The sequence below is a fragment of the Bos taurus genome, chromosome 4 (assembly GCF_002263795.3).
Source record: "Bos taurus isolate L1 Dominette 01449 registration number 42190680 breed Hereford chromosome 4, ARS-UCD2.0, whole genome shotgun sequence".
Taxonomy (NCBI): Eukaryota; Metazoa; Chordata; class Mammalia; order Artiodactyla; family Bovidae; genus Bos; species Bos taurus.
The window spans coordinates 68270448-68296309 of record NC_037331.1 but is presented as its reverse complement, the minus strand read 5'-3'; the positions used below and the strand labels follow the sequence as shown (position 1 = coordinate 68296309).

The following is a 25862-nucleotide window of genomic DNA, read 5'->3' as shown; positions in this document are numbered from 1 at the left end:
AATCCAGCCCAGGAGAGGAGATGAGGCCAGGGAAACCCCAGGGAGAGGGGTGGAGAGGGCAGAACACTGTTATACACTTAATAGAACATGGAGCTTTTTCTGAGGTTTTGGAAAATAAGTCTGGACAGTCTTCTCTCAAAGTGGTATTGATTCAGCACACCTTTCCCTTCCCTTGCCACCCCCTCAGGGATGAAAACCAGAAGTGCCGAGGGAGCTGCGATGTTATTCCTGGCCCCGACGCGCGGGAAGGGCCATAAATCTCTCAAGAAAGCCCAGGCTTGTGGGATTTCCAGAACCAACCCACAGATTTATGAGGACCAGACCATTCAGACAGATATCAGAGTCTTGGGTTCTTAGGAAAAACATGTATATACAGGAACATTCCCGTCATTTCGGGAAATACCACTCTTTCAAGGGTTCCCCACTTGTTAGGATATGCCTGACATTGTGGGAACAACATCAAAACAGCACAGTCTGAATCAGCCCATCAGCAAACCTTTAGTTTAAGAATGACCTATCAGGGGAAGTGGCTTGTGATTCACTGGGGAAAGAGAGATGGGAGAGATGGTATGGGCAACACAGGTTTTACATCTGGGCAGCAATATTGCTCAAATGGCCTTCAGATCATCACGACTGGCCCTGGCAACTATGAAATAGAGCAGTGGTTCACAAACGATGTCCCTGAACTCGTAGTGGGCTAGCAGTGCTAAAGTTACCTGGAAGCTGCTGAAAGCTGCCAATTTCTGGCTCTATTTCTGGAATTTGGCTCAAGAAATCTAGGGCAGGTACCAGGAATCCATATTTTTAAGATTCTCTAAGGTCACTGAGAAAGTCAGGGAACTTCTGAAAAACAGTGTACCATGACAGAGGTGGTTGGTGGGTGATTTAAGGTCATGTTTTGATTCTAAGGGCTTCCCTGGTAGCTCAGAGAGTAAAGAATCTGCTAGGTCGGGAAGATCCCCTGGAGAAGGAAATGGCAACCCATTCCAGTATTCTTGCCTGGAGAATTCCATGGAAAGAGAAGCCTGGTCCATGGGGTCACAAAGAGTCAGACACGACCAAGCCACTACATTTTCTTTTTTCTGATTCTAAAAGAGAATTCTTGCTTGTGCACCACCCTAGAAAACCTGCTCCTGTGCCTCAACCCCCAACCCAGGAAATGGTTCCACCATCCACTCAGCTGTTCCAGCAAAGAAGCCAGGGGTCACTCCTCTCTTTCCTCCTCCGGATCCTCATGCAAGTCCTCCAGGCTCTATTCCAATGTATCCAGAGTCCACCCACGTCCCCTCATTATTCTGGTCCCATTATTGCTACCTCTCCTACTGCTTCAGTAGATATCCCCACCCAATATTCATTCATCTGTCAGAATAATCTTTTAAAAATATAAAGCCAACCACAACAGTCTCCTGCTTAAAACCCTCCAATAGCTTCACATTACACAGCTGGGCAAACTCTTGTCTTCTGGGCATTTTTCTCCCTCCCCACCCATTTGAACCAGCCAGCTGAATATACCCTCTTCTTTTTCATCTGACTAGGAGATACTCATTCTTAACACTCACATTGGCTATTATTCCCTCCAAAAAGCCTCCCTGTGACTCCCCACCCCAAGGCTGTGTACACACCAAACTTGACTCTATCGGGCAACCTGGCATTCTGTGTGGATTTCATCATCTGTCTCCTGAAAAATAACATTCTAGGAGCAAAGGAGTCCTTAGCACTGCTGAAAGGCACATAAATGGATTACAGTCCTATAGCACATTGTCAGGAGTCGGAGAGAGGACAGCCCACAGGAGTGGGCTTTGGAGAAAGGCAGACCTGGGTTAAAATCCAGATACCCAATCTTACTATGTGCCCTTGGGTAAGTCAGTTAACATCTCTGAACGTCTGGTTTCCATTCATATATAAAATGGGAATGTGAATAACATGCTTGGCAAAGCACCCAAGAGTCAGGAAGATCCCCTGGAAGAGGAAATGACAACCCTCTCCAGTATTCTTGCCTGAATAATCCCATGGCCAGAGGACCCTGGTGGGCTCCAGTCCATTGGGTTGCACAGAGCTGGACATGACTGAGCAACTGAGCATGCACACGAAGCACGCACACATTCTAGACATCCTGATGCATCTAGATGTCCTGATGCAGTGACTAACACTGCATTCTTACTCCTCCAGGCGGGCACACAGAGCTAACTCTAATGCCCCTCACCAGGCTGGCGTAGACACCTGAGGAGCTCTCTTCTATCTCCTTCCGTAACTGATTTTTCTTTCCATAAATTGTATATCTGGATTTGGTTTCCTCCTTAGGTAATCTGTTTTAACATTATTTCTGAAAACCAACTGCACAGGACTTGCTAGAGTTCAGTTACACCTAGGCTTAGGAGAGATCTGAGGGGGCTCAGGACAGCCCCTGCCCGTTCTGCACCACCCCCTCCAAAGCGTGTGTTTCCATTTTCCAGTCTCATCAATGCTGTTGTCGTAAGAGCTATCAAAACTTTGCAAAGTCCCGAAAATGGTAGAGCACTGGATTTGAAGTCTGAATTTTTTTCATTGCTCTCTGGGTAAGTGACAGCAGCCTAGTTTCTTCAAATGCCAAGTATTAAAGTGCTTTTATCTCACTAATGAATAATTAGCTTTGGCAAGCAAGAAAGCTAAAAGGCACAGTTGGACTGCTCTCAAAAACCAACTGCCCAAATAAAAACCAGGAGAGTGTCCTGGGTTTAAAATGCAAGGCGAGGGTGAGGCTGTGTAGATTCCAACACAGCAGAGATGCGGAGCGGGTGTCTTCCTGGGGATGACGGAGGCGGTGGGTGACCTTCCATCCCTCTTCTCAGATAGAGGTCTGTGCACTTGTGTGAAGGGCAGGTTTCCACAATGAACACTCTATACTGAAAAACCCTCCAAGGCTAGAGGCAGGCTTTTCTATTACTGCTCTGTAGCTTGGAAATCCCAGCTAGCTGATGACTTTATGGGTTTGTACGGTCTAGACAAGAGGGTTACTCTTTGGCAAAATTGCTCCGGGGGGAGGCCCCTGTGAAAATTCCCATCCAGCTAATTACCATTCAGAGGGCAGGCTACCGGGAGGGCGCCAGCCTCTGGCAGAGGCTGCGGTTGGAAAGCCACACTCCTGGCTTTATCACTGGCTACGTTTACTTTCCTCCCTGTCAAAACAAGGACAGGAAAAGGGAACAAGAGTGGTAGTGAGAGAGATCAGCTCGGGTGCTGGGGGAGAACAAAGAATGAGGCTGCCCAGAGCTGTGACCGAGAGAGCCGTGCCTTCACTAAGGACAGGGAAACACCGGCCATCTGTCTGCTTTTACAACGATCATTTCAGCGTTCTCAGCAACTTTGAATCTCTGGAAGCGAATGAGTAAAGACACAAGGGTCTGAACTGGGTATGGGGTAAAATGCTTCCCAAAATAGAGATTCACAGCGCTAAAACCCAGAGAAGCTCACAACTATTTTCACCTCAGCTTTTATGGGACCCAGAGAGGTAGGTGGTGGTACCTGTTCCTTCAATACTTGGAAGACATCATTTTCACCTCCCGCAGGAAGGGGCCGAGGGAAAACACCTGTCTAGAAGCCCCTGGGTTCTGATTTAGCTGACAAATAGGGAAAGGGGAGAGGTGGGGGAATGGCCTTCTGTGAAGGGAGATCAAGCCTGCACTTGGCAAGGTTCTCATCCAAAGGAAGAGCGCCTCTGCTGGGAGGTCACCTCCAGAAGCCCTTCCAGACCACACCCTTCCCGCAAAAGAGCCTCTTTCCGGTCCACATCCCTCCTCACTCACATCTTCACTGTGACACAGTCTCTTCTCTTTTCCCCTCAAGTCCCTCAGGGCGTAGACTGTATCTCTTCCCACCTTTACTTCGCTGAGGTATCTAACGATGGGGTTGCAGGCTGGGCGCTCAGTTACTGCCTAAGATGGATAACTGATCAAAGAGAAATCTCTACCCCCACAAAAGCACACAGAAACATGATTTTCCCCCCTTCTTTATGACTAAGCTCTAGTGAAGGACCTTGTGTTCTTTCTGAGGATGGCGAGTCTGAGAACATTCCAGGATCTGCAGGCCCAGAAGAACTGTATAGCTATGGTTTGATGAAGTCTCATGAACAAAGAACTACGATTACAACACAGCTGATGATCAGAACACGCTCAGTATTTTGCTGTGGCTGGAATGTGAGGAATATGCACTGGACTGGAAATCAGTAAGGTTGGGTCTTGGTACTTTTTTGATCCATTTGGCCACACGACCTTGGACTTTACACTTGTATGCAGTGGTGAATCTGGATAACTGGATTTCAAATTTTCTGACCATGATTCAGTAAAAGAAAAAAAAAATCACAACTCAGAAAATCACACACACACACATACACACGAAACTGAAAGTTTCCTCAGACAGTATTTGTCCTTACTAAGTGTGCAGCACCCTATTTTCTGTTTCTTTCTTTCCTTATATTAAAAAATGCTGGTCATAACTTATAAATTGCAATAGCCAAGATGACCTTGACACATATTTCTGGTTCTAAAATTCCAGTGTTAAGATCTCATGCTATTTTATGCCATGGTTTTTCTCCATTGCTTCCTTTCACCAGAAGAAGTTTTGGGCAGTAAGCATCTCCTAAATTCAGGGGTGTTAAGGAGCGACAACTGATGCAATGAAGTTGCCGCATCCCCCACTACTCTCCCAGGAATCCTCTGCCCTGAGGTGGAGGAGGGGCGGGAGTTGCTCTCTGACCATCACTTTAAGGGGAGCAGGAAGTGAAAGAGATCCCCTTCCATCCAAGTCACAGAATCTCTGTCCTTTCTTGGCAACAAGTACTAGAGTGGTTTGAGGCTTCGCCAGTCTTAAGACATTTATTTTTACCAATTCCTTTGTCATCTTCTTTTGACTATTCTGAGGGCATTTGTACTGAACACAAAAGACTGGAGAAGAACATGTCAAAGCAATACTGTTGCTCTGTCACTGAATAAACCGAGGCCATTCAGAGTGCTTCACAGGCATACACTGTGAGCTCTTATTTTTAATACTGAACTATACTTGATTTACAGTGTTATGTTAATTTCTGCAGTACAGGAAAGTGACTCAGTCACATATACATTCTTTTTCATATTCTTTTCCATTATGTTTTATCACAGAATATTAAATACAGTTTCCTGTGTTATACAGTAGGACCTTGTTTATCTGAGTTGGTTTTTCTCATGATTATATTTTTACACTGACCTTGATCGCCCTGGGCCAAGCCAGAGGGAAAGGCAAATCTTTGGGAACCTGATTTGTCCTACATGAGTTTACCAGATCTCCACCATCTCTTTCCTGAGAGATTCGAAGGGGCTACGTTCAACTAGCCTCAAGGGCACACACAATTCAGGGCTCAAGGATGGAGCCAAGTGAATTGGCTCACAGAGGAATCAAACCCAGGACCTCAGATTTAATCCCAGGCTCCGGCCCTCTGAGCCAACTTAAGTCCTGGAGCTCCCCTGGGTGAGGGAAGATGACTTACTACCAGTCTGCCAAGAACCGGCATGCAGGACTTATTCTGTTCACTATCTTGGTCTGTCAATGAGAAGAGTCAACAACAACTATTAACCAGGCACAGGCACCTAAGTAACAATATGGCTTATTAGGTTAATAAATTCAGGCCACTCAGAGCACTTTATAGACAAGAATCTGAAATATCACTCAGAAGGAGCCACAAATTGCCATCTTCTAGATGACAAAAGATGTTCCAAAAAAATATCCATTCACTTTTCAGCCCTGTCATCTTTCCAAAATGACTATTATATAATAGAAAATACAGACTAAGTGAACAGAAATTCTAGGAGGCTGTGAGATGTTATTTTTAAAGAGGCACAGCTACCATGAAAATGAAGCTACTTTCCAGTTTGTAACATAATTCATTTCCCAGTTTGTCCTCCTTGCTTGGCAGAAAATGACAATGTCCATTACTATGCCACATTTGTAGCTTTAGATGAAGGGCTTTTACATGGCAAAGGAGAAGCTTTCTAGTCTTGGCAAATCTTCCTTTTTTGATGATGCCAGGAAATAGGTCTTTATTGTGAGCCCTCCCCCCCAAAAAAAGAGAAAAAAAGTCCTTTTTGGAATATTTATTGTTCATTTTAGGAAACACAGCCCTATAGATTATTTACAAATGTGTTAACTGGATTCTACTAAACTTTTAATTTGCAATTTACTTGCCAAGTACTATGTATTAGCTACCAATGGTATATTTATGTTTCTGCAATGCATGCTTATTATATAGTTATTCCAGAAACTCTGATTTATTAAAAATTTTTTTTAAATCCCAATTTTTATATTTGCAGTTACTTCATAATTTTAATTTTATGGTTTTAGTTTCCAAAAAGGGCTTATTCATCTCCTAGGGGGAAGAAAAAAACCTCCAGGCTGAGGTGTGCTGTCCACAGGTGGTGGTGGGAACCCACCTAGCCTGTCACAAACATCCCCAGGCAGGCGCCCTCTGGCAGCTCACTCACAACTGAGCTGTAACATTTTAATTATATGCTTTTAAAGTTAGTCATTTGTCAAGTTTTGTTAGTCTTACAAAAACAATTTAGGTATAAATAGCATATTCTAAATTATATGCATGTATATTACTGAAACCAAGTGGCTTTAATTAAACATTTTTCAAAGCCTGTTTCCTTTTAATGGCAGTGAAATACTGTTGGTAGCAACGGCATGCTCTGCCAAAATGAACTTCATCAAGGTGAATTTTAGGGAGACTGTCAACACAATAATGGCCTAGAAGTTTATGCAAAGTTCTTAAATTAGAAAGTGGCCATTTAAGGGTGTCATTTGGGGGGGCCTGTTCAAGATATAGGATCATGACTGTGCTTCAAAAGCGTTATCCTAAACTGAATACCTGGCACTGGTCCTGGCAATTGTTAGAGCCTTGGAGTAACACAGTACACTTCTGCCTGGCAGACAGAAACTGGAAAAAGATGGCCAACAGAAAAGCGTGTCGAGGTCCTTTCCACCCCTGAGTTTAAGATTCTAAGCAACTGTTTTCTTTCTTCTTTTACCTTTTTAAAAAAGGATTTATTTTTTTATCTTTTGGCTTTGGTGGGCCTCTGTTGCTGTGTGCGGGCCTTCTCTAGTCGCAGGGAGCAGAGGCTGCTCTCCATTATGGTGCACAGCCTTCTTCTTGTGGTGGCTTATCCTGCTGCAGAGCACAGGCTCCAGGTGTGCACGAACTTCAGCAGCTGCAGCTCGTGGGCTCTAGAGCACAGGCTCAGTAGTTGTGGCCCAAGGGCTTAGTTGTTCTGTGGTGCAAGGGATCTGCCAGGAACAGGGATCAAACCGGTGTCCTTGCACTGCAAGGTGGATTTTTAACCACTGGACCACCGGGGAAGTCCCCTATCCTTTTTTTTTTTTTAAAACATTTTAAAAATTTTATTTTAAAAAGTTTTTTTTTTGGCTATGCCCTGTGGCTTGCAGGATCTAAGTTTCGTGATCAGGTATCAAACTTGGGCTCCCTTCTGTGGAAGCACAGAGTTTAATCCTGGACTTCCAGGGTTAGAACTGCTTTCAAGTTAAACACTGTGATGAGGATTTTCACTAGGATCCAGTTATACAGCATACAAAGAGCTCAAAATATCTTACATGGAAAATACCATTTCCACTATTTGCTATAAGAGAAACCTGCTTTACACTTATTTCATCTTGTTACTTGAAAATATTTTAATTTTGGAAAATATATCTATTTGAAAACTAAAGGTCCTCCCAGACCCAGGCTTCAAAAAGATATATCTTAGTTAGTAGGCCACTGACAGATGCCCTGTAGCTATTTTACTCAAAACTATTTTGACAAGAGGAAACACAATTTCCCTGAGAGTGACCTATTTTGGGGTCTGTAAGCATCTGAAACACCTTGGCTACCTCTTTTATTTTTTTGCCTGTAAAAAATAATAATGATTGGGTATCTAGGTAGAAAACACAGCAAGCACATCATGATTAGATCTCAAATTCCTATACAGTGGTCTCCCAACCAACTTTAGTTTCTTGGGGTGATTTGTTATGTTTTATTCTTCCATACCAAAGAGAGCCTGAGTTGGCTAGGTTAAAAAGAAAATTCAGTCCAGTGGAGTATGAAACACATCTTTGATCTGATGAGATCAAGCTAACTTGTTGCTGCTTTGATGACTATACATTAACACCAGCATCCCGTTTTCCAAGGAGTGAGTAACTGAGTGTGGTGGTAAGAGGCTCAAGGTGCACAGCCAGCATCCTCTCCTTGCCAGGTATCAGACAGGTCCCAGCAGCTTATTTCTCCCTTCCTGTCAGACACCACTTTGCTTTTAGTGCCTTTCCAAGGACTTTGAACAAAGCCCTGAGACAGATCCAGGGAGATTCTGTACCTGGATAGTCTTTTTAGCAAGAACAAATTAGCTTAAAGCATTCTTTTTTTTTTTTTTTTGCTGCAGATTCTGCCTCTAATGCTGTGCAGCTGGGTGCGCCCGGGGATCCCTTTATTGTTAAAAGTAGACCCACATGGAAAAGACATTAAAATCAGTTTGCTGCTGTGATACCCACGAAGATGAAAGGGCTTCTCTGATTTTAATATGCTGTGTGTTAGATGGGAAGGAAAATGAAAAGGCTTCTTTGGAAACACACACATTTGGCTGGGCTACGAATTCATCAGGTGTTAAATCCCTGTCAGCTTCGCAGCAGAGGTGTGTGGCAGCACTGGGTGTCTGCTTGTTTGTGTTTTCAGTGGAATCCGTGCCGTTTTCCATGCTTACAATATGTGGCTCTCTTTAGCACTCCTATTTTCGTTCTGGTACTTGCTTCCAGAGGAAAATTAGTCAAAGTGTGTACTGATGGGAGCTGGCATACGAATGAGCTCTGGACCCTAGCTTAAAGAGACGGCATTCTTTTGGAGGGTAGGGGGTGTGCCCTTGAAAATAACTTTATCTTTTGATATTTCTTGACATTTTTGGGCCAGTGCAGAGACCCCTACTGGGACATAGAAAGAGCAACAATGATTGAGGGCCAAAACCACGCTGTGAACTACGTTTCTAGCATCAGGTGAAACATGCCTAAACATGATGTAAAGACTGTCAAGATTTCTTGTGGGAATTCCTAACAGTGGACATATTATTTTTGTTGAATTTGATTAAGCAATAACACAGTTACAGTAGAGATGAAATTCAGGTTTATAATTAAATGTGAATGGTTAAGCATGGTATTGCTAAAATGGCAGGCCTCAAAAATATTGTCACTAGAAGATAAGTTATTGATGGCCGTTACTGTAAATTCTAAGTCTGAAGATAAGCTGTTATTAACTGGCTTCCAATTACAGAAATGGAGTTCATTTAGAGTTCCAGAAGACATCCAGGGGCTGAAACTGGGCAGTGATAATTTTTAATTAAAAAAAAAACTAAATTTAAATTAAAAATTTAATTTTTCTTTCTTGTAAAATTCTGTCTCATGGAAAGCATTTTGGATCTGGAAGATCCATATGCTATAATTTTCTATTAGAAACATTTTTAATCATCAACTAATTCTAATTGTGTCCCAGCGTCTGGCAACTAGTTCTTCTTCATTTAATAAGTGTAGCAATTGTTTTTACTTGACCACACTATTGTTTCTGTAGAGTTTGAAAGCTGAGAATAAAGTATTTCACTGTCTTTCTTCAATGGAGAGGAAATTCCAGAGATTTTCTTCTTCAAACTACTGCATGTATTTACTTCCCTTTTTCTTAAATGGCTTGTTTACAGTAGAGGAAATGCTCTCTGCTCTTTCAGGGAATGAGTGGAACTTGTGGGCTCCTTTTCCTCATTTCTGCCTGGGCCAACAATTTTTTTTTTTTTTAACTGAGGTAAATACAATGCATAGATTTTAAGTGCCTAATTCAATGAATTTGATAAATATACACCTTTGTATAACCAACATCTCAATCAAGATATGGACTATATCCATCAGTCCAGAAAGTTCTCTGGAAGGCAGAGAACTTTTTCTTCTTGTTCCGAGAGTCAACTGCTGTTCAGATTTCCATTGTTACAGATCAGCTATCTCTACTTGAATTTCAAATGCACTCTTTTGTGTCTGGTTCCTTTCACTCAGTAAAATGTTTTTGAGACTCATTTATGGTTTTTTTCTTTTAATCACTAAATAGTATTCCATTGTACAGATAGATCACAACTTGTTTATCCACGTACTTGGAGACAGACTAGCTAATACTCAGGGCTACTGCAGATAACGTCGTCCTGTACATCCTTGCCCCCGTCTTCTGTGGACATATACTTCCATTCCTCTTGGGTAACTACGCAGTGTGGAACTGCTCAGCCAATATCACTTGTTTCTGAAGCCCTGGAGAACCTTTCTGAACCAGAGGTTTACGGAGAGACAGTATTAACATAAGTAGCTGTTTCCATCCCTAACTTTACCTCATTAATCCTCATGGGAAGGTAGGCATTGTCTCCAATGCATACATGAGGAGACCAAGGCTTGCAAAGGTTTAAGATCATCTCTCTCTCAAACTGAAGAATAAAATTTGAATCCAGATCCCTCTGATACCAAAAGTTCTCATCACTTTACCTCTATTCCCAGAGTTTCAGAAGATGCTCCAGAAAACTCCAGGTTTCCATAACTACCCCCCCATCAACATACCTGGGTCTGCTAATGAATCCCCCGGCAGTCCATAATGATCATGCTCTAAAATTGTTTGCCGCCAATCACTTCCCCCTGATCTCACCTGATTCCAACTCTTTAGGAATTTACATTGCCTTACAATTTCTAAGACATTTTGTGGATGTGAATATATTGCTTATAACTGCCTTAAAACAGTATGGAAAGAATGGCCCATGAGTACCTCCATCTTATCTAAGCAATAATCATGCTAGTAATTTAGTCCATCTGCATGTATGTTATGTTCATTAAGTATTTGCTCCACATGTGTATAACCTGCTTTTCCTAAGAGACGTAAATTCTAATCCATAAGGGCTATACCTTCTGCTTTTTTGTACTCCCAGTACCTGGAACAATGATTATAACAAACTAGATGATCAGTAAATTACATGAACTGAGAAGATGCCCAGTCTTGGTGCTCTGGAAAACAGTGGCCACTCAACTGGGGATGACTGAACTTGGGCAAGGTTTCATTTAAATGAGCCTCAATTTCTTTTGTCTTTAAAGTGGGGTAAACAAATGGTGATTAAGTTTCTGTGAACTCTAAAGATAAAATCTACTAATATAGACTGGCACTGATTTGATTTGCTTTCTTCAAGTCAAAAACATGTTTTGTTTGGGAAGGTCTCTTGCAGGTGGTGTAGTTGAGAAAAATACTTGTAATTACTATCTTGTTGCTGCTATCCTACACTTTTGAGTTGCAAGAGATTATAAATAAGTAGCTGCATAAGACGGTGGGGAAGGAAGCAAAATTAGTGACAAGACTGGGCCATAACTCTCAGGAAGCAGGATGAAGGTTTTACAAGTCAATCAATAAAGAAGATGAAAGGACAATGATTGGAACAAAGCAGTATATAAACAAACAAGAAAACAAGTCATAGGCCAGGAAAGGGTGTGTTGGTGACCCTGAATATAACGTAAGCCAGATAGGAGAGCAACATGAAGTCATTTTCCAGCTTAAGTAAACACATTTATGTGAAAAGGGAAATATAAATCAAGGCTACTTTCTCAATGGGAAGAGTTTAGGGAATGTTTTTTAGGCACTGTCCAGATATTCATCTCTTTAGGGCAGAATCCATTAGAAATACCAAATCCCGGCCTTAGGAATTTATTATAAGTAGGTCACAAAATTCAGTCAGCCTAAAATATTTAGTTTTTCTCCCTTTCCACTGTTAAATAGGACAGGATTGATCTCTCTGAGATTTTCCCTTCTTGTTTCATTCTTTTCTTTGGGGTGGGGATGAGGGAATTATGCGAGTTTAGACCTTACTTTAGTTATCTTTTATTCCTTGAGATTTTCTCCCTTTAGTAAGGTTGTTCAGGTTTATTTTCTAAAAATAAAGGGATTGGGGGAGAGTTCACCTCAGCTCCATTCAGACAGAGCTTCTAAATGTTAAGCTAAATCTTGTCAGTTCTATTAGTTGTGTGGCAGTAATTTCCATCTTGAGGGTAAAATTAATACTTTACTTTTTAAAATGATTTTGCTGTTTGTTAGCAACTCCTGAGAACTGCAAAGTTACAATCTGAGTAACTTATTGCCAAAGCCATAAGGGAGTGTTAAAGGTGTACTATCACGCCAAATAGCAGGAGACAGGAACGAAATAGCAGGAGCAGGAAACGAAACAACGTAATGTACAATAGGAACTTAAATTACAGATTAACAGATATAATTTGCTACTTCATGGTCATTATAGGCTGCTGAAACAAGAAAACAAAAAAATTGGTTTAATTTCCTTGGGTACCTTTCTCTGGTTTAATGCTTGAATTTTTCCTCCCAAGTGGGCCAAAATATATATGCAAATATTTTCCAGGAGAGACTATGCAGTGCTATTATAACCAGAAATTCAGCCAACTCCTTCCACGGCTTCTCCATTAAGACATAAGCAAGCATCTGTTCAGTCCCATTGGACTCACGCTTGGAGGCTAAGAAAGTAGATTACAGTAACCTTTCTCCTAGCAAACTGGAAATAGGCTAACCTAGGCAAGAAAACACACAGCTCTGACAAGAGGGGACCCAGCATTTAAAAGCAGTGGTTTCCCACCTCTGGCTGTAGGTTAGAATTCCCTAGCAAGAGCTTTAAGAAAACTCTCAATGCCTGATCCATCAACTGAGTAGGAGTCTCGGAGTGGAGCCCAGGCAAAGCGAGGTTTAAGACTCCCACCATGACCAATTTCAGGATGAGCTTTAACAACTGGTCTGCAAGCCTGAATAGTTAACAACTGACTGCCTGGAGTCAGCTCCAACTCACCCTTGAAAAAAACCTTGAGTAAACGAAATCGATTAAGTTCTTCAAGTTCTCATCTGCTATCTGAATGGTGAAGTGGGTTAAAAGTGAGGGTTACTGTGAATAAAGGTAAACCACAGTTCCAATAACTTAATCACTTTTGTGTTTTGGGTTTAGAAGTGTCAAGTTAGCAACTGAGGCAGCTAAGTGGCTGAAGGTCTAAAGAGTTTTTAAAAACTCTTTTAGTTTAAAAACATTACCATATGTAAATTAGATAGTCGATGGGAGTTTGACATATGACATATGGCACCCAAAGTAGGTGCTCTGTGACAGCCTGGAGGGATGGGGTGGGCAGAGAGGTGGGAGGGGGTTCAGGATGGAGGGGACACAGGTATGCCTATGGCCGACTCATACTGATGTATGGCAAAAAACATTACAATGTTGTAAAGCAATTATCTTCCAATTAAAATAAATTTTTAAAAGGTATTAATCTGTACATGGGAATTAATACTGTTGTTTCAGTGGGGCTGGTGCTAGGATTAAGTAATCATACATAAAGCATACAGTAAGCATACATAGTAAAAAATCTAGGTTGCCTTTCCTCAGTAATTATTACTACTTTCAAAGGAGAATGGTATGAATTAACACTTTATTTTCAGTGAATTCAATCATGTTTATCTTCACTTTTAATATACGTTTTTAATTTAAGTATAGCTGATTTACAATGTTGTGATACTTGAATTTTTCCCCCCAAATGGGCCAAAATATATATGCAAATATTTTCCAGTAGAGACTATGCAGTGCTGTTACCACCAGAAATCCAGCCAACACTTTCCAGCAAAGTGATTCAGTGATACACACACACATACACACACACACACATATAGATCTTTTTTATTTTCAGATTCTTTTTGGTATAGGCTATTACAAAACACTGAGTATGCTTCCCTGTGCTACACAGTTGACTATATATTTTATACATAGTAATCACATATATCTTTAATTCTTTATCTCTATAATTTAAATCAGGGGTTGGCAACTATGGCCTATGGACCAAATCTGTAAATAAGGTTTCACAGAAACTTTCAGTTTTATAGAACACAGAATGTCCACTCGTTAGTGAAGTTCTATAGCTGCTTTTACTGCTATGGTGGCAGAGCTGAGTAGCTGAAACAGAGGCCCCTGTGCCTTCATAAAAAACAATGTTGACCCGTGATTTAAACCATTCAAAGCTTTTCTTAAATGAACACTAAAAAATACATTAAAAAAGAATACAAAGCAAAGACAGGAAATGAAAAAGTTGAGAAAAGAAAATTTCTCTAGAGTTTTAGAAATCACACAATAAATCTTAATTCTAAGAATTCCTAAGACATACTTGAAACTCTATGATGAAACTGAGATCTGATTCTGTCTAGTTAAGATGGCATATTTTAAAGAATACTTTATAAATGAACTTTCCTGCAAGATGACCATTACTTCTGCACCAGGAATGCATCCTGAATATGAAACTTGGAAGAGTGAATTTAGGAGGTAGAAACATGGAAAATTATTTATAACCTGGCAATGAAAGTGACTGAAACCACATTAGTCAGGCAAAATAAGCTGATCTCTCTAACTACAGGTAAAACAACATTTCAAACATTGAAAAATGTACACAATCAAAATTGTACAGGGTAGGGGTTTAAGAAACCATTTCCCCTGCTAATTTTTGATGTTTACATGGAATGTTCTTCAAGCAGCAAATAACTTACCAATGATCTTGACAGATTGAAAATGATACATCTTTACCACAACATAAATTAATTCTCTCAGTGGGAAACTGCTAAAATAGACAAGGTGTCAGAAAGATTTCTTTATGTCTGAAGGAGAGGAAATGATTCCATTTCTTCCAAATATTCTTACATGAAAAATAATAAACTCTCACTTTTAAACTGTCTTTATTTTCATGGGGTTCTAAAACTCCCATTACTAATTGGGGTAGTCATAGTTATCTGGTACTGGCCATGAGTCAATCCTTATTAAGTCAGGTATAAAACATACCCAGGTATAAAACTGTCCCCATAATTCACATGTCATATGAATAAATATTCATAGAAATACTCAGAAAAGAGAATTGAAGAATCACACTACATTCTCATGGCATTCCTTAGATTTAAATGTTAGCAGAAATCCTGGAAAGTAAATCTTCACAGAAAGAAATGTAAGAGAAACATGGTGGTCTATCTCAGGGAAGGGAAAAATGCCCACACAAATGAACCCAATTCATCCTGTATAGAATAATCTCCAATTCTATTTCTGAAACAGCTAGTTGAAAACTGGACCACAGGGATGAACATTTACTGAATGTTTAATGCATGTGTATGCTATCACATTTAACTCTCACACAAAAACCTAAATAATGGGTATTAACAGTGATCTGTAAAGGGCAAAGTTCAGATAGGAACTCTGTCTGCCTCCCACACCTATTCTGTGTTCAAAATGCCCAATTCTGATGGAACACAGGGTACCCTCTCAACCATGAGCCCATCGAGATGCCCCTAGAAAAAGAGCTCCTATAATCAGAGTGACGAGTTTGCAAGTTTTCTAAATCCTCCGCTTGGAGACTAACAGTGTATTAAACCCATCACACTTTCCCAAACTTATTAGGGAACCCTTTTCCTCAACTTCCATTTTGTGAAAGTCATATTCTGAAGCACACTTTGAGAAACAGGACTGCCACCACCTCCCTTGATGGGAGCTGGATAAAAGAGAAATACATAAACTCTAAGAGAAAATAAACATTTTCATCCACCATTAAGGGGCGATACTACTGAGGGGGTGATGGCATGATTCTGAATGGCTTCTTTCTGCTTTTAGAATCTTTAATAACACCCTCAGAGTCCCGGGCCCTGTAGACCTCCTTGGCCTCATCTAACAAACACCTCACCACCAACTGGTCTACCTTCAGTAACCTGGGACCTGCCAGGTTTCCCTTCATGGAGCCTTTGAAAAATGCTGTCCCCTTAGCTGGATGCTCCTTCTCTCCTTCTTGGGGAAGTCTTTCCTGATGCTGTCAAACCTCTCTCCCATCACTGAGTTACAATGTTATAGTTATTGGTGTACTTCTTTGATGAATACCTGTCTATGCCCCTACAGGAGTGAGGGGAAATATAATCTCTGTTCTCAGATGGGAAAAAGAAGAGGAGGGACTTTTCCAGCTTCTTTCTACCATCTTCTGTCACTGACTAGTGGATCTCTGACTTGGGAGAAGGTTCTGTGCTGCTCAGCTCTGTGCCTGGGCACACGCTGGTCTGTTCCTACACAGGCAAGCTTAAGAGGAACGTTCGGGAATAAGTTCAACTCAGGGAAGACAACTTAAGAAGTCAGTTGTTACAGATCCTAGCTTTATTCTGCAGTTTAGCCTTATGCAGTAATAAAGTTGATTTTACTTTTTACCTTTGAGTCTTATTTTTCAAATCGCTTCCATTTGGGAGGTGAAGACAAGAAAGAGTGTTCTTGTTGGCCCCCTAGAATGCCAACATCTTCTACTATGCCTCAGCCCATCAGAAAGAACATGACTGGTCTCCTTGGGTTCACTACTGTAACTCAGGCCTGGCGCTAAGAGGGACTCTAAGTTTTAAAAATTGATCATTCTATCACAGAAAACCTTTTAAACAAGTAAATCTAGGGAGAATGGTATGATGATAACCCCCTATGTATATATCACCCAGCTTGAACAATAATCAACACGTGGCAATAATCAACACAATCGATCTTGTTTGATCTATTTCTCCACTTGACTGAAGCAAACCCAAGACACTGCATCACTTTATATGTAACAAATGGTAAAGGCTTGAAAACATGTCTATAAAACCATTATCACATGCACATTATAAATGATAACTTATTAACTATATCCTTAATAATAAATAGATGAATGAATCAACAAAGGGTCAAAGAAGAGGTGGATCTCAAGCAAGATCTGTGCCCAGCCCCCAATACAGCATGCACGCACGCACGCACACCCCCCCTTAAGGGCTAACCTACTCACCAGTCGGGGTGCTGCTGCGGAATGAAGAGGAGGGGGTGATGGGCGGGGTCACTGGGGGAGTAAGGCTTCCGCTGCTGTGGCGAGGTGGCGTGGACACATTCCCTCGAGACACGGAGCTGGACAAAGTCAGCGAGAGCTTTGGCTGGATCTTCTTCTTCAGAGACTCCTGCTCTCGGCGGGCAGCATCCGTCATGAATCTGTAAGTGGAAGAGACCATTTGTAAATAACCCATCTACAGAGCAGGAGGAACTATGACTGCTAACCTGAATGTGACAGATGCTCCACCCTGGGGTACGGACTTGTTCACAGGTCAGTCCCAACTTCAAAACCTCAGAACAGCTGCCCTGTTCCTACATGATAGAATTATCTTCTAGCTCTTGAAAGTTCCCTGGGCCAAGCCTCTGTCCTCACTACAGTGCTTTCAGCTACAGGACTGCCTGGAAGGTCCTCTCAATCCTCAGAAAGTACACCTGCTCTCAAAGTCCCCCCACCACTGTCAACTAGAGAGGACTTCCTTAATCTGCAGGTTGGCAGTATTTATTGTTTGTGCCACCGAACATACATGGCTTCATGAGGACTCTGATTCTTTTTTGTACTCTGGATTCTCAAACAGGTATCTAGCTTTTTAACACTTTCTTGGCTGCTTAAAGGTCTTGTCTCCCCAGCTACTAGCTGAAAAGAAAGGACTTAAGTCCCTATAATCGTTACTAGCATGCTGCCAAGCACATCTTAGCATACATTTATCAAATGACTGAACAATTCTGCCCAAGAAAATTCAGTAAGAGGGAACAGGCACAGTACAAGGAAGATCACTGAGAAAGGTCTGTTTATGTCATAATTTTATTACTCATAAAAGGGAAAGGGGACTTCTTTCGATAGTTTCACTTTGGAAACTTCAAAGTTACATTCCTTCAACACTTCTCTTAAGTTAGTAATATTCAAGCTTTGTTCTTTTCTCCCTGTTTAATCTAGCATTTTATGAATTCATATAATGAAATTCAAAACCACTTATGAAATGGTATTTCCTCCCTAAACAGCAAATGTTGACTACAGTTTTTGAGAATTGGGATGGAAAGTCTAGTGAATAGAGTTTATGAAAATATTTATGTAAATAAAGCATACACTCATGCCCACCACCTACGCTCAAAAACAGATCATAACCATACCTCTCAAGGCCCCTCTGTACCCCACCCTCCCATCAACTGTGTTTTGTCTATTTTAATACAATTCATCATAAACTAATACCATTGTGCTTGCTGCTGCTGCTGCTAAGTCGCTTCAGTCTGACTTCTGACTCTGTGCGACCCCATAGACGGCAGCCCACCAGGCTCCCCCGTCCCTGGGATTCTCCAGGCAAGAACACTGGAGTGGGTACCATTGTGCTTAGACATGGTATTTTACCCAACACATTTCACATTCTGCTTACAGAATTCCTTTATATTCGTCTTCATTACACTACGGCATTTTAGAAGTCAATAGATAGTTCTCATGCCCGGGTAAAAGTTTCCAGTTGCTCAAACACACAATGAAACAATATTACAATAGTGTTAGTGTCTTAAAATGTCTACTTTTACACTTGGAACATGGACGGCATATTTCTTGAAGGGCTTTTGCAATATAATCTATACGTATAAACTGGATTTTATATGTTGAACCAAACTGTAATAAAGTTGTATGCTTTGTCTTGAGCTCTTATGTTTTTGTGCTACAAGATGGTGTTGACTGAAAAGGGAGAAAGGAATGACAATGCAAACCAGAACTGTTTGCACTCGGTAGCCAGGTATTCATTTATTTTCAGATATAAAGTTGGTTCTACTGCTCTTAAAACTGCTTTTTCCTCTTCTCATAAACCTCTACACTTAAAATATGGACTGTAAAGTAAGGAACTAGTGCTTTCTTTTATTATTTTAAGTATGACTGCTAACTGCACAATGCTGAGCTTCTTCAGGTGGGCACACAGTGTGCCGGGGAGTGGCCAAAATCACAGGCTAAACATGTTGCTTGTTCTAGGAAGGCCAAGTGTTCTTAGCGTAGGTAACTCAAGTTAGTTTTTAAATAGTAAAAAAATATAGATAGATATGCTATGGAGTAGAATGAAAAATAAACATCTTGCATCTTAGTTAAGAGCACGGGACTTGGAGTCAGGCAAGCCTATCTTCAAATCCTGGCTGTGCTACTTACAAATGTGACTTAAGGCAAGTCAATGATCCTCTCTAAACCTCAGCTTTATTCTCTATAAAATGGGACAAGAAATTGTGTAACAGCTCAAGGGCTAACACATCCCTTTTTCCTTTATGCAAGAGGTTTTGATTAACTCTGGTAACCTGCCAAGATGGTAAATCAAAGATGCTACTGGGCAGCGCTGCTTATAAGACTGACCCCCTGACTGGTAAGTGGCGTCTGGCCTGGGAGGAGCTAGAAACCATCTATACATAGTTGATAGGAAGCAGGAGCTTTGGGCTTCCGGAGCATGGCGATCCTGCACCTGAACATGGCCCCTGCAGGGAATGGGGAACGTGCCCAGGGAGTGTTATAACAGCTTTGATTCCAGGGACGCTCCCACCTCTGCCCAAGGGGCACCTTCTACCCGCATTTGGACAGACTGCCATTGTGTACCAGTGAGAGCTTCATAGAAGGTGTGACATGGCCCTGCTGGTGGGCAGGCTCTACCTTTTATCTCTCTGAAAAGACCCAGAAACCATGACGGTCCCGGATCATCTGAGAGGCTATTCATGGTCAAGGAAGGTCACTTGCTGGTGGACCAGCCAACAATAGTGCTGACTTCTGAGGATATTGTGAGGATTAAACAAGGCGGCAGTGCCTGTCATGTAGGAAGTGACTTTGTTACAGAACGCTTCATAAATGTGGTTTTTGCTGTACGTTCCGTCTACCTTACTTCAAGTTTCTTGAGGGTGCGCTGCATGTTTATGGCTCTGAAAGCACCACGTTCCTGCCTCATGCATAGCTTACAAGACTGGGAATCAGATCCGAGAGTGCACAGAGAGTGTCAGCAAGACAGTCTTGCAAGAGAGAGAGACGCAGAGAGAGAGAGGTTAGCAGTGTCTTCTCTTACTCTGGTTAAAAAGTATCAATAGCTCATGGTTTTTATTGTAAAATAAATACTCTCCTACAGCTCAGATATAAAAACAACTATAAACAACCATAACAACGTGCACACACATATCCCTCGCCTTCACCCCCTCATGGGTTTGGTCAGCTACGGACAGCCATTTATTTTTGGCTTGTATCTGCTAAGTGCTTTCTAGAAGCGAGAACGAGGCACCATGTTAAAAGCATTAAACATGAAACTCATAAAACACTTCTGCCAATCCTTCTCTCCCTCCACCCTCCCTCCTTCTCCCTTGGATTGGTGGTTATGAACTTGCAGCTATACCCATAAATCAAGGCAACCTCACTATACCAAGATACACAGCTGCAGAATTTATTCCCGGTGACAACATACACACGGAAGGGCATAAAAATGCCTGTAGAACACTGGATAAAATTTGCCAGTTTCTCCCTGGTGGTTTTGCACTGTTCCTCTTTCACTTATCACCCATGACTTTACCTATTTTTTGGAGACTTATTTAAACCCTGAACTTTTCAAGCAGTGTTCCATCAGTATAGCTGTTTGTCAAAAGATGGGTGAATTCCCAATGGCAAAAACCACTTGGGGAGACAAGTTAATAAAGGACCTGATGAGGCAGAATGAATAAAGGTTGTCTGTGACTGTGGTCTAGACTGGACTCAAATAAGTTGGCTCCAAGCATTTTCCACCTTCAGGGGCAGCTACACTGTGACATCCTTGAAGGACCACAGCCCAGACTGTTCCATCATCAGGGTTAGACACGTTCTGCTGTATTCCTAGAGGAGATGGAGTTCAGGCTTGGGAAGTCACACCACCCTGCAGGCTGATGAGTTTTTCCCAGTGGATTCTGACATGATTGGTGATCTTTCCCAAAGCCCTGAGTAACTGCAGCCAACGTGGGGTTTAGAGCAGGAAGGAAGCTGGGTGAGACAGATTGCCTTGTCTAGCCCCCTCATCTTTCCTGGTAACTGGGAAATGAGGTGAAGGGGCCTGTGCAAGGTCACTTTGCTGGCTGATGGCAAAGCTGAGAAGTCAAGCCTTAGGACTGAATCAAAAGCTCCTGCTCTGCCAGGCTGCCTACTGCACATCAAAGAACTCTGAGCTTTCTTGTTTTTGCTGCAGAGTCATGGTTTTCAAAGCTGAAAGGGGTTAAAGAGCTGAAGCTTAGGGCCTAGGAAAATGCAGGGGTTTACTTGTTGGAAGTGGGGCAACCATTAGAGTGGAGGTCTTTATCCTCTCAGCATCCAAGTTCTGCTGTGTTGCACCCCTAGGTTCTTGGGGTCTTGGATTTGTAGCCTCACTGGGCTGTGATATGGGGAAGGCTGGCTGTGCCCACCTTCCTGAATTCTTTCTGCTTTGCAATAGGAACTGTTCTGGTCTTGTAGCAGTAGTGTGCTAGTGTGGGCTTATGCTGGCTTGTGAGAGCTGATCATTAAATTTTTAGGGATTTAGGCCATTTGTTAAATATACCCATTATCAAAAATTAAATCATGTGAAGTTAAAATTAAAACAAGTATATTAAAAACAAAGATAACAATACTCAAGATTTATTAGTTCTTATTTTCTTCCATTTTACTATTATTTATGCTATTGAGGTTATTTACATTAATAAAGTTGTATCTGTTTGGTAGAATTACTATATGATGCTATACAGCACGTTACTTCCCTACTCTGTGCAGTGATGTAATGTTGGTAGCCTGAAATTGGCCATGATGGAGTATTTACACCATGGAAATTGGCAAATATTACAAATTGGGGTTTTTCCCCCCACCCCAAGAGTCAACTGTTAAACATTTACCAATATACCTACAGTTATTATTATTATTTTAATGTGTGGGAAAAAGCATTTGAACCAGGCTCCTTGCCTACCTACTAAAGGAGCTAATCAGGGAAGCAATGAAGGATGGATAAGGAAAGTTTCTTTTCCTTTTTAAAAGTATAAAAATAAGACCTCTCATTAAAGAACACTTATAGAAGATTTTTCATGGATTTGTCACTTGTGCTTAAAAACATTTAAAAAATCTGGTAGTACGCACACAAATTGACTGTACATATTTTAAAGCACAGTTTAAGGAAGAATAAAATGACAATCCATGTACTTACTACCCAGCTTATGAAAAAAATTTTCATCAGAATATTGGAAATTTGCAGATACAACTACAGTTGATTTTTCAGGGTATTTTCCTTCTGGTATTACTTTTCTACACATAAAGAGAACTGGATATTTCTTAAAGGGAAAAAAAAGTCACTTGAGGGTTCATTCACTGTTGACTAACAGCCTGGAAATCTGTGGTCAGGCAAAGTCATGTTTTCATTTTGAAACTGAAACTGCCATAAGATTAATTTTAACTCTCCTACAAATCAGAAATGCCCAAGTTACTTTAATTTAATATGGTCATTTGTAGTAATATTTGTTATTGCTTGGGGAAGTACATATTCCTTAAGTAAATTTTCAAGACTCCATTATAAATCTTTTAAATCCTTAGACCACAATGTTCATTCAGTCTGACATGTTAAACGTGGAAACATGAATGTAACACCACAGGGGGAAAATGTCAAATTGCTGGTCCACGGAGACCAGTTTCAACCACAAACTCAGGAAATTTACAGAGTTGGCTGGAGCCTGGGCAGGTCCCCTGCTGCACCTCACTCTCGGGCCAAACACCTGAGCCCAAGTGTCTTGCTGGTGCAAAACCACTCAGCTTCCACCGGCTCTGGAGAAGCCAGCGATGAAAGTGACCACTCAAAACTCGAGCCTCTCTCAGCAGAACTTGAAAAGGATCCAAGGTCTGAGATGCATGGTGTGGTTTCATTGTTATTATAAGACGCTGGAGAGGGCGTGTGGTCCAGACGCCCCAAGCTGTGTGTCAGCGGGCTCGCTCTAGAGTGAAGAAGCGGGTGACCTCCAGAAGCCCCAGTGCTCCCCTTGTTCTGCCCCTGATTTTTCTTCTTGTTAAAACTGAGGAGTTTCAGTTTTATGGGTAAAAGGAATATATCACCTCTAGGTTCCTTCCCGGCTCCAACAGTCCATGATTTCAGCAGCAGCGTCGGGCTGTGTTTCCCAAACTTTTCTTTGGCCTCAATCTAAGAAAGCCTGTACACACATATGTATAATTAGGTCCACAATCTGTAATTTTGAAATCTCCAGAGCTCTGAAAGTTGGGAAATTTCTAATGTTCAACAGCAAAATTCATGAGGAAACCAACCGTGATGTGAACTACATAAAAGCTGTTCATATGCTTTATTTATTGTATTTAGTGTGAATATTCATATACTTCACTGAGTAAACATAAATGTGTTTGATTACATGGGGCTGCCCTGCCGGTAGGGAGAGTTATCTAATAGGCAGTATTTGCACCGTATTGTCTTTCTGAAATTAGAACAATTTTGACTTGTGCAACATGTTTGGGTGAAAAGATAAAGAAATTTTATGTAAGCATCTGAAACAAAAATTTCATTAAATAATCCTTATGATATGTGATACACTCTGATATTTTTCTATTCTATTTCATTTTAACCAAATATCGTGGTCACAACCTCCACATTAATTTCTTGACTAACAGGTGATAACCTGTAGATTAACTGGTGATAGACTACAGTTGGAAAATATTCGTGTAGCAGAAAATATTCGTGTAGCAATGGGCTTTGTAAGGAGACTGTTCAGATGCTAATTTCTCCTCTATGTTCTCCATCTGTGTGACCTTGGGCATGTTACCTAATCTCTCTGTGCCTTAGTTTTCTTACCCATAAATGCTAAAAATAATAAGGACTGCTTTACAGAATGCAAAGATGAAGTGAATTAATACATGGAACAGAGCCTGGTACTCGGTGTTTGACAAACATCATGTGAATGACTCTTGTTCAGGAAATCCTAACTCACAAATCTTTCATCTCTCTATGTAACATCAGCGATTTACTGACATTTTAACAGTTACTTCTGAGCTAAACTATTGAGCATTATAGGATACGTACTGCCATCATGAGCTCTGCTGATTCTGAAAGCAATGAACCACCTTCACTGATTCTGCATGCATTGATTAAATGACTGCTTCCATCATAGGTAAATTTGAAAAAGGTGGTAACAGTAACCAGAATACAAACAGAAAGCTCCTCTCCTTTAAGGACAACATGCTAGAAGCCGGGGCATCTATAGAGCCACATGCCTCCTTTTCTTTACTTCTCCCCCTTAATTTCTTGAGAAGAATCCACTGTAGAAGGCCTTTCTAGCAGGGCAGGCGATGGGAGACACTGCTACTTGATGGAAAGACTTCTTTCTAAGCAATGCAAGGCCGCCCTTTACTTGGGAGATTCATACAGCTACACCAGGCTCAGATGTGGCTCACAACCAGACCTCTGTACAAAGCACAACATCCAACTACATCATTTGAAGTTCAAAAGCTTTGTTCCGCCTTTTCAATGGCCCTTTGGGCATTAACATTTTTTTGGTGAAAAAAGTTTGTGAAACCAAGAAGGTCTCTGAGGAAAGCCATGAGGAGCTGGCAGACAGACCACAATTCTAAGTACTCTCCAATCTGCTAACTCGTTGCTCCAGACAATGGGATCTCTGACCTGACAAGGACAACAATCAATCTTTCCAGTGAAGAGAACTAAGGGATTTTCCTTTTCTCCAGCAACTACGATGCAAAATTCAGGACAAGGACAGACAGAAAGCCAGTCAGGAAGCAAGATGATCTGTGCTTGTGCTTGTGCTCAGTCGTTTGTGACCCCATGGACTGAATGCAGCCAGGCTCCTCTGTCCACGGAATTCTCCAGGCAAGAATACTGGAGTGGGTTGCCATTGCCTTCTCCAGGGGATCGTCCCAACCCAGGAATTGAACCCAGGTCTCCTGTATTGCAGGCAGATTCTTTACCATCTGAGCCACCAGGGAAGCCCTGAATGACCTGTAAGGCATTCAAATAGGCTATGGGAATGATGGGTACATTTTAGCATGTGATCATGTGTGGTCCACATGTCAGAGGATCTGGTTGTTCTAGGTCTCAAAGTAATGGTGGGTTTCCAAACACACATCTGCTAATAAATTCATGGGGTGGCTCCTCTCATTTTAGCAACTTCAAGCCTCAGTGAGGTTGAGAGGTGTTTCGTTAGAACAGCTGGCAAGTGAAACATGACCTGCTGGCAGCAAGTGGAGGGACTGCTTGTCTGTGACCCTTGATTAAGAAAAGGACTTTTACTAGCGATTGGGGGAAATTAATAAATAATAAATGTTCTTTTCAAAGACAAAAAATAATGTGGACTCCCAAATAACACTAATTTCACAGAGTCCCTAGTAATGTTTCAAACAATCGTATATGTTTCATTTCTCATCTCAGAATTTCTTTCTTCACCATCTGAGGCCTATGGGATGGATTCTGAAGCTTCATAAAAATTTTTGCAGTGCCACCAAAACTCAGAGCCTCTTTTAATATGCTATTAAAAATTTAGTGCACAATAATAAAACTAAAAGTAGCACCACAAAGCAGATCCAACCAGTCCATCCTAAAGGAGATCAGTCCTGAGTGTTCACTGAAAGGACTGGTGTTGAAACTGAAACTCCAATACTTTGGCCACCTGATGTGAAGAACTGACTCATTTGAAAAGACCCTGATGCTGGGAAAGATTGAGGGCAGGAGGTGAAGGGGACGACAGAGGATGAGATGGTTGGATGGCATCACCGACTCAATGGACACGAGTTTGGGTAAACTCTGGGAATTGGTGATGGACAGGGAGTCCTGGTTCATGGGGCTTCAAAGAGTCGGACACGACTGAGCGACTGAACTGAACTGAGTACCACAAAAAAACCTACACTGTCTGTTTAGATCAGCTTAGTACTTAACTTATGAGGGTTTTGTGTATCTGTGTGTGAGATTTTCATCTGAT

At 41.4% G+C, this 25862-nt stretch overlaps 1 protein-coding gene across 1 annotated transcript in view; it reads right to left on the bottom strand.

Moving 5' to 3' along the window:
* JAZF1 (JAZF zinc finger 1) overlaps positions 1 to 25862 on the bottom strand; it is a 328175-nt gene that overhangs the window by 24836 nt on the left and 277477 nt on the right. Inside the window, exon 3 of the mRNA NM_001206257.3 lies at positions 16897 to 17093. Within this exon, the coding sequence (NP_001193186.1) occupies positions 16897 to 17093 (197 nt within the window). The remainder of the gene's footprint in view (positions 1 to 16896; positions 17094 to 25862) is intronic.